Below are 10,275 nucleotides of genomic sequence, written 5' to 3' on the forward strand. Positions count from 1 at the left end.
CTACACCAATTCTACTTTGTAATGACATCAGTCATTTTACCCAAAAATGTACGGCGAAACAAAAAAAAATCATTGTACGACAAAATTTAAGAAAAAATTTCATTTTGTAAGTTTTGGGGGCTTCCGTTTACATTTTTCAGTAAAAATTACGCCTTCTCTTTATTCTGTAGGTCCATACGATTAAAATGATACCCTACTTATATAGGTTTGATTTTGTCGTACTTCTGGAAAAAATGAAGTACATGCACAAAAATTAATACATTTAAAATTGTCATCTTCTGACCCCTATAACTTTTTTATTTGTCGCGTATAGGGCGGTATGATCTGAAGTTTTTATCGGTACCTTTTTTTGTTTTGATCGGACTTTTTGATCGCTTTTTATAAATTTTTTTATGGTATAAAAAGTGACCAAAAAATACGCTATTTTGGACTTTTTATTTATTTATTTATTTTTACACGTACACCATTGACCCTGCGGTTTAATTAATGATATATTTTAATGATATATTTTTAGTTCGGGCATTTACACATGCGGCGAAACCATATGTTTATTTTTGTTTCGTTTTTATATGGAATTTGGGAAAAGAGGGGTGACTTATACTTTTAATAGGGAAGGGGTCAATGTGTGCGTTTTTAAAACTTTTAAAAAACTTTTTTTTACACTTTTTTATCATTAGATTCCTCATAAAGATCAATTTGGTTTCCTGGAACCACATTGATCTTTGTGCTCTGCACTCTATTGATTAAATGGGCACTGTCACCAACTTTATTTTTTGATATGTTGTAGTACTTATGTACTACAACATATCTCTAATATACTTTTATTTTTATTTTTTTATTAAAATGGTTTAATTTACATTTGAAAACCGGCCACTAGGGGTCTCCCTCCTAGTGGCCGGCTGCAGCCTGGCGTGACATCACGCCTGAAAAAGGACTGATTTTGGCCTGGCAATCAGTCCTTTTTCAGTTAGGCTGCACTCGCTCCCTGCCTGTCAATCAGACAGGGAGGAGCGAGCGCATTGGCTCCCCGGCCACTGGCTGGGTGGCCACTCCTCCCGCAAATCGCCGCCGCTGTCCCTGCACGTCCGCTGCAGGACTCTGCAGTAAGTGTAATGAGGGAACGGGGTATGCGGGAGGGAGGTTTGTGATGGAGGGAACTGGGTATGCGGGGGGGGGGGGGGGTTGTGATGGAGGGAATAGATGTCAGGGCAAGCTGGTAGTTGTAGTGGTGAAACAGCTGGAGGCACCCTGTGTAGATGAACTAAGGGCGGAAGTCCCCCCCCCAGCAGGCATCAGTGACGTGGTGCCTGCTGGGGAAGTCTGTCTGGTAGTGAGCACACTACCAGGCAGAAAAAAAGTAATTTTTAATATAGTAAAAATAAAAATTAAAAGCAGGGAGGGGGTTAGGGATAGATTGGCAATAGGCAGGGACAGAAAAAAAAATAGGATGGTGTTAGCTACCCTTTAAAGCCTGGTCCTGCCAGGCTTTATCATTCTCAGCGCAGGAGCCGGCACAGCAGGAGAGGTAAGCACTCAGGCTACCTCAGCAGTGGTTCGCCAACCCCCCCCCCCCCCCCCCCCCTTGCAATCGCGCACCCCACTGGACAACCAGGGACAGGGATGGGATAAAGGCACCTTCAGCTGCCGATGTCAGCTTTGACAGCGGCGATCTAAAGCGATCGCCGCAGGTTGGCCATTAACGTCGGCCCCCAGCTACAGGAATCAGCTGGGGGCCGGTAGGATGTGGGCTTGAGTCGGGAGCCCGCGCCATACCCAGTCAATGGCACATGGACGAGTATAGACGTCTATTGTCGTTAACAGGTTAACAAGGCCTGTGAAAAATGAAAGAAGCAATCTGGTTGCTATGGGCAACTGGTCAACTTTCCCTTTCCACAGGTTTTGATAAATCTTCCCCATAGTTTCCATTGTTTCATCAGCAGATAATCGATCATTTGTATTAGCCAAAGTACAATGAAATACTAATGGGAATCATGCCTGTTTTATATTACAAATACCACAGCCTAGCAATTGTACAACAGGCTTGCTAGGGAAAGTAGCTTTTTTTTTTTATTATAAAGGGGTTATCCAATGGGAGGGTTGGTTTTCCTAACAATGCCCATTGTGTGGATATAAAACAGGATGTACAAAAATGGTTCTGTTGCCCATGTGCGACTTTTAGGTACTTGGTGGTGGACAGAGGTCAGGCTGGACACTATAACTGAGCTGTGCGGCTACACAGCCCTATACTCAGCAAGCGGAATTAACTTTTCCAACAAGATTGTACTGCAGTTCTCTGGGGACAGACCAGACAGAATAGCCTTTACTCTCTAAATCTGTGTGTTTTTCAATTGAAGTGCCTCCAGCTGTTGCAAAGCTACAACTCCCAGCATGCCCAGACAGCCGAAGGCTGTCTGGGCATGCTGGGAGTTGTAGCTTTGCAACAGCTGGAGGCCCCTGGGTTTGGAAACAGTGCTCTAGATACATCAGTTAGGCTTGGGTGCCTATGACCATATCCCTGGTTCATCAGTTGTCACTCTTATGGTGGATACTAAATACTGCATACCGGGAACATGACAAGACCCACCATTTGGGAAATGCTCGGACTCTGTTTACTAGCCCTCACACTCTGGTCCTTGTCAGAGTGCCTTAGATCCTTACTAGAGATGAGCGAACTTACAGTAAATTCAATTCGTCACGAACTTCTCGGCTCGGCAGTTGCTGACTTTTCCTGCATAAATTAGTTCAGCTTTCCGGTGCTCCGGTGGGCAGGAAAAGGTGGATACAGTCCTAGGAAAGAGTCACCTAGGACTGTATCCACCTTTTCCAGCACACGGGAGCACCTGAAAGCTGAACTAATTTATGCAGGAAAAGTCGTCAACTGCCGAGCCGAGAAGTTTGTGACGAATCGAATTTACTGTAACTTCGCTCATCTCTAATCCTTACCCTTGGCCATTTTTCCTGCTTTCAGTACATCTGCTTCAAGAACTGATTGAACTTGTGAGAATGGCTGCAAAATACTAACTTCAGTCTGTGCTGGTCAATGTATAATGACAATGTGTATGCACAAGGTTCTGGTAGCAAATATTGAAACACAAGTTGAAAGGATTCTTCTAAATTTGGCAGTATTTCTGATGCTATCTGCATACGCCGTACAGAAGCAGATGCTCCAGTAGACTCCATAATAGAACGTGAGATGTAAATTTGTATGTGTAAACCTCAAAGACATATAGGGTAGAAGTGTTTAAATTAAAGTATAAAAATACTAATGCACTGGGTACCAACCCTATGACAAAGTATTAACACGTAATTAACCCCAATGACACTGCTACCATGAACTCCCACTAATCAGAATAAAAGATAGAAAAAATTGAGTCATTTACTACATTTGTTTAAAAACGCAGAATTCCACAAGAGTGGGGGAAAGACACCAAAAAGTGTCACACTGGACCGTAGCAAAACCCCTCACAAGCTTAAATTATTAAAACATATATATATATATATATATATATATATATATATATATATATATATACTGTATGTATCCTGTGCAAACAAATCATGCTACATATTAATCCGATACAAGTATCCATCAATTATGCCAGTACATACTTAACCACAATGAGCAGTGGGTAGAAGGGAGCGGCGTGCCACCACCCCAACGTGGCGTTCCGGGATCATCCTTTTTCACCCCACGACAAAGGATGATCCCGGATCGCCACGTTGGGGTGGTGTCACGCCGCTCCCTTCTACCCACTGCTCATTGTGGTTAAGTATGTACTGGCATAATTGATGGATACTTGTATCGGATTAATATGTAGCATGATTTGTATGCACAGGATACATACAGTATATATATATATATATATATATATATATATATATATATATTTGTTTTAATAATTTAAGCTTGTGAGGTGTTATGCCAGGGTCCAGTGTGACACTTTTTGGTGTCTTTCCCCCACTCTTGTGGAATTCTGTGTTTTTAAACAAATGTATTAATAAACAGTTTTTTTTTTTACATGTTTTTTTTTTTTTTGTATTCTGAGTAAATGATTCCGTAAATTTGTATGTATACATTCAGCCTATAGTGGCACCTAGAAGTTGGTTATGTCTGTGTCAATCAGAAGAGTCTCTGAACCACATCTTCCATAACAATTGTCCTTCTAGCACTCACCTGTTACATAAGCACCTTTCAGCTTTAACAAGTCTCCCTCTTTCTTTTTCAGTCCCACCAGACAGTGGATCCCAGCTGTTCAGTCATGTAACAGCACGGCAGGATCTGATGCCCTCCTGTGAAGTCTCCCACTTCCATTTAGTTTAATCCACTTGGCATATTGCCTGAAGAGTTATGTTTTTCTAAAGTTTGAAATAGGGAAGATTTTTTTTAAGCTGTTGGACCTTTTATACAGTCAGGTCCATAAATATTGGGACATCGACACAATTCTAACATTTTTTGGCTCTATACACCACCACAATGGATTTGAAATGAAACAAACAAGATGTGCTTTAACTGCAGATTGTCAGCTTTAATTTGAGGGTATTCACATCCAAATCAGGTGAACGATGTAGGAATTACAACAGTTTGCATATGTGCCTCCCACTTGTTAAGGGACCAGAAGTAATGGGACAGAATAATAATCATAAATCAAACTTTCACTTTTTTAATACTTGGTTGCAAATCCTTTGCAGTCAATTACAGCCTGAAGTCTCGAACACATAGACATCACCAGACATTGCTGGTTTCATCCCCGGTGATGCTCTTCAGGCCTCTACTGCAACCGTCTTCAGTCCCTGCTTGTTCTTGGAGCATTTTCCCGTCAGTTTTGTCTTCAGCAAGTGAAATGCATTCTCAAATCTGATTCAGGTCAGGTGATTGACTTGGCTATTGCATAACATTAAAAAACTCTTTGGTTGCTTTTGCAGTATGCTTTGGGTCATTGTCCATCTGCACTGTGAACGCCGTCCAATGAGTTCTGAAGCATTTCGCTGAATATGAGCAGATAATATTGCCCGAAACACTTCAGAATTCATCCTGCTGCTTTTGTCAGCAGTCACATCATCAATAAATACAAGAGAAGCAGTTCGATTGGCAGCCATACATGCCCACTATGCCACGACACTACCACCACCATGCTTCACTGATGAGGTGTATGCTTAGGATCATGTTCCTTTCCTTCTCCATACTCTTCTCTTCCCATCACTCTGGTACAAGTTGATCTTGGTCTCATCTGTTTATAGGATGTTGTTCCAGAACTGTGAAGGCTTTTTAGATGATGTTTGGCAAACTCTAATCTGGCCTTCCTGTTTTTGAGGCTCACCTATGGTTTCCATCTTGTGGTGAACCCTCTGTATTCACTCTGGTGAAGTCTTCTCTTGATTGTTGACTTTGACACACATACACCTACCTCCTGGAGAGTGTTCTTCATCTGGCCAACTGTTGTGAAGGGGATTTTCTTCACCAGGGAAAGAATTCTTCGCTCATCCACCACAGTTGTTTTCCTTGGTCTTACGGGTCTTTTGGTGTTGCTGAGATCACCGATGCGTTCCTTCTTTTTAAGAATGCTCCAAACAGTTGTTTTGGCCATGCCTAATGTTTTGGCTATCTCTCTGATGGGTTTCCTTTGTTTTTTCAGCCTAATGATGGCTTGCTTCACGGATAGTGACAGCTCTTTGGATCTCATCTTGAAAGTTGACAGCAACAGATTCCAAATGCAAATAGCACACTTGAAATTAACTCTGGACCTTTTATCTGCTCATTGTAATTAGGATAATGAGGGAATAACACACACCTGGACATGGATCAGCTGAGAAGCCAATTGTCCCTTTACTTTTGTTCCCTTAACAAGTGGGAGGCACATATGCAAACTGTTGTAATTCCTACATCGTTCACCTGATTTGGATGTAAATACCCTCAAATTAAAGCTGACAATCTGCAGTTAAAGTACATCTTGTTTCATTTCAAATCCATTGTGGTGGTGTATAGAGCCAAAAATGTTAGAATTGTGTCGATGTCCCAATATTTATGGACCGGGCTGTAGGCCTTGAGGACCATGATTTATTTCAAAGAAGAGTTGTTCATTGCAATGCTAACCTCCTACGGAATGGGCTGTAGAGCACAACTTTGCACATGCTGACCTAGTTTGCAATAACATTAGTTGTATGTTGTGGGCACTTTATATAAGAGGACTACTATTACTTTTTTTCCTGTATTGCTGGTCATAGCAGGCAGGGGAGAGAGGTATAGTATGTGCTAATGCTGCCTGTAGTTACCAGGCTTAATCTAGCGGGTCGACTCACTGGACATGTTCACTGTGTGACAACAGTCCAATAGTAGAATAAAGCTCAGTTTCACAATTTGAAAACACAAAAAAATAGATTTTTTTCCTAATGTTCTAGATGAAACAAGAGATTGCTTGTTAGTTTTGCACTGGAATTTATTGCACTGAAATTGTTGCTGAAAAGTTTTTTTTTTTTTTAGTTGTGTTTTTTTATTTCAAGTTTTGATAATTTTGCATAAAACTTTATATAGATGGCAATTTTAGAAGCCAGTTACAATGCGTTGAGTGGTCTTCATTTCACCTGATATGTTGTTACATCCATATAGTGTTCAGCTTGGTAAATGGAAGTGATCTGTAAACTGGAATACAGGAAACCTTTCCATGTAATACTGGATCTGTCTAGTGCAGTGTTTCCCAGCCAGTTGCAAAACTACAACTCCTAGCATGCCTGAACAGCCTTTGGCTGTCCAGGCATGCTGGGAATTGTAGTTTTGCAACAGCTGGAGGCACCCTAGCTGGGAAACACAGGTCTAGTGACTGCCTTCTTTAGTGCCTGTATTTATAGCTGCCAGTATACCATTGTGCTGCGTATGAGCCAGGACTATTAGGAAGATTCTTAAGTCAAGGAGCTGAAGGGTCTAATGGTCTTGGTTGATTTGTGACTTTTTACATGCAGCACAATGTGTATTAAAGGGAACCGGTCAGGTTTGTTGTGCTGCTCTCACTGAGGTCAGCATAACATAGTGACAGACATATGCTGTTTTCAGTGTTCTGTTGCCGAAGTATAGCGTAGTTTAGGAGAACTAACATTTCAGAAGTACGCAGCACGCACACTGCACTGTGGGAGAAGTCACAGATATGTATTGGGGTCTGTTACTATATGCTATGCTGCCCTCAGTGGAGAACAGCATAACCCAGAGCTCTTAGAAAAGATGTTGAACTGGTATGTCTGTTGTAGTAAATACATACATTTCCCAAAATCCTGAGTTTTCTGGTCCTCTCAAATGACTTCTTGGTTCCTTTCTTGTTCAGTCAAGAAGTTCTCGTTTATCCAAGCATTTTATTCCTATTTATCCCATCCCTCCAAGCAATAAAGTACAAGCAGGAATACTTTAAAGGTGTATTCCGGCTTTATACATCTTATCCTCTATGCAAAGGATAGGGAATAAGATGTATGATCACAGGGTTCCACCACTGGGGACCTCCGCAATTTCGGTGCAGCCCCGGGCATTCTGTGCTGGGTGCAGCCTCCGAGACGGGGGTGTGACGGCCACGCCCCCTAGTGACATCATGCCTTGTCTGTGATGTCACTAGGGGGCGTGTCCACATCATGTCCCCGTCTCGTAGGCAGTGCCCGGCCCAGCGGCGAGACCCCTGCGATCATACATTTTATCCCTTATCCTTCGGGGATAAGATTTATAAAGTTGGAATACCCTTAGTACACAAGTAGTTAATGTAATGGGATAGTTTCATATTTGCATTATATTGCTGGTGTCCATTCTTCTTGCATAAAACATGATGGCTACACCTTAACACAGAGGAAGGTCCATGTAATACCAGTTGCATTATTTATAATTTTTTTTCCTTTTAGCTCCAGTTAAAATACTTAAACTGCAGCTAGCACTTTAGTAGACATTTACGGCACTGCCAGGACAGCTAGGAGTCGTAGGAGTCTAAATCATACAATTCTATGTTTTCCGGAATGCCTCTCCTATACTATGGGGATTATTTTCTTGCTGTGATGTAAAAATTTTCAAGGAATCAGACGGTACTGTAAAATGGAGGCAATGCTGGTAGAAAATATTTTAAGATGTCCTTCACATTTATGTTATAGGGTTATATTTATTGTTAATTATATATATAACGTCTAGTTTTTCAGATAAAGTTAATAAAATATTTTGCCAGTTCATGTGTCCTTTTTTTTATTGTTCCTCTCTGGACTTTGTGCAAAGAGCAATAATATTGTGACACATAATGAAAATGTGTGATATAAGGCACCCTGGGCCATACACTTAGGAGGAAAACATGGCAAAGTAGCCAAATACAAGAGTTGAAATCTGGCCTTTTTACTCTGGGAATTTTAAAGACCCTTTACTCACTTTCAGCATTTAAAAAAAAAAAATGGCATATGTCAATCATTTTTTGGTAGCCTTTTTCCATTTTATACATAGTTTTTTTCAGCAGTTTTCGAAGTCCTAAAGAGTATCCAATGAAGAAAACGACACTCCACCGAGAAACCCAAAAATATGACAGCAAAAATGATGTTTGTGGCTTTACTGTATTTTGCAATAGTCTTTCAAGAAACCTCTTTTGACATGAAATAACTTTTTTGACTTCTTCATGTGGCTGGCTCCCTGGTGATAGAGGGTGGCTCTAATCTTGCTTTGGATCATGTCATGGATAAATCGAACCCAAACATGTCTAGACTCAGGACTCCCTCTGCTAGCCTCATTGCTTCCTTTAGTCACCTATGTGAAGATAATCCCTTGCTCCTGTCTGATCCTGACATTTTATGTGTGGGCCTCAGTGACTGGTGGACGAAACCAGAGGCATTTCCGATGGTGCTTTAATGACTCCCTCTTAACTGATTCCTCTCGAGTTGAGGCGTTCTCTACGGAGTATACATTTTTTGAAGCAAACTCTTCCTAGGATGTCTCCTTTTATTGTGTGGTCGCCTCATCAAGCCGCCATTCGAGGACTGTTGATCCAACTGGCTCCCCGGTTTAAACGTGCCTACTTGACAGCATTGTCTATTGAGCCAACCGGAGTGAACCGCAGCCTCCGGTCGGCTTCGTTTTCGGCCGTATGCGGTTTCCCGACCGTAGGTAAAAACGTGGTCGACCACGTTTTTGCCTGCGGTCGGGAAACCGCATACGGCCGAAAAGGAAGCCGACCGGAGGCTGCTGTTCACTCCGGTCGGCTCATAGACATGCATTAAATATGGTTCCCGAATACAGCTGAGTGCGGGCGCAGGGATTAAGCCCCGCCCCCCCTCCTCCTAGCCGTATACGGGAACCGTAGTTAACAAAACCCCTTCGCTTTTGAGGTCGTCACACACTCCTGCAGCCCTGATCTTTTGAAAGCCAGACTTTTCTTCAGGCATAGTGACTAAAAAGGAATTTCTTTGCATAGGTGATTTCATTGATATACTGGGTATTAAATCCCCAACTTCTTTTCATACCTTCCATGCCCTACCAACAAATTTCACATTTTCCGACTGCTTTTGAGAAAACTAATGTAGATATTACATGTTGTACTTGCATGAGTCATTATGCATCAATTCCTCAGAATGTAAAGGGTTTATTTCTTCTATCTATAGTGATTTTATTATGTTCTCTACTACATCTCTGTATATGTTGTCCTGAAAATCTGACTTGGGTTGGACTTTTGAACCAAAAGAATGGTCTCAAATGGCTAATACTACCTAAACTCTCTATAATGTTAATTTGCATGAAGCAGGCTGGAAGGTTTGTCTTAAATGGTAACTAGTCCCCACCAGAGTGGCTAGGATGTTCTTTTGTGCCTCTCCCTTATGCTTTCGTAGATGTCAGATCAGAGGCACCATGCTTTACGCATAGTGGGACTGTCCCCTTGTGTGACGCGTCTGGATCTATATCTATAACTTAATTTACTGTCACGAGTTAACCATTGAAATCTGCCCTAACAAGCACTATTAAACACTGTTTTGTATCATACCTGTGTATTGCCATAATGTTACCAGGTGTTGTATTCTACTCCTGTTACACCAGTGGGTGTAATATAGCTGCACTATAGGGACTTTCTCCCCTCTATTGAAAGAAACACAATCTAAGGTACCATAATGGTCTTAAGTTTAGTAGCACTAGGTGGAGTGGTACAGATGTTATGGCCATTGTATGTTTAGGTTCTAAAATTGACCTTAAAGGGGTTCTCCGGTGCTTAGACATGTTATCCCCTATCCAAAGGATAGGGGATAAGATGCCTGATCGCGGGGGTCCTGTGATCTTGCACGCGGCAC

General features: G+C 41.7%; 1 protein-coding gene across 4 annotated transcripts in view; it reads left to right on the forward strand.

Annotated features, from left to right (window-relative positions):
• Nucleotides 1-4,463, forward strand: part of LOC130368461 (lamin-L(III)-like) — a 61,494-nt gene extending 57,031 nt beyond the window's left edge. For all 4 annotated transcript variants that reach the window (XM_056572143.1, XM_056572146.1, XM_056572142.1 and 1 more), the window contains one exon: nucleotides 4,227-4,463. Coding sequence is in view for 2 of the 4 variants with exons in the window: in XM_056572142.1 (XP_056428117.1) it covers nucleotides 4,227-4,265 (39 nt within the window). In the remaining 2 variants the exon portion in view is untranslated. The remainder of the gene's footprint in view (nucleotides 1-4,226) is intronic.
• Nucleotides 4,464-10,275: the final 5,812 nt, after the last annotated feature.

This window comes from Hyla sarda, chromosome 4 (assembly GCF_029499605.1).
Source record: "Hyla sarda isolate aHylSar1 chromosome 4, aHylSar1.hap1, whole genome shotgun sequence".
In the NCBI taxonomy this organism is placed as follows: Eukaryota; Metazoa; Chordata; class Amphibia; order Anura; family Hylidae; genus Hyla; species Hyla sarda.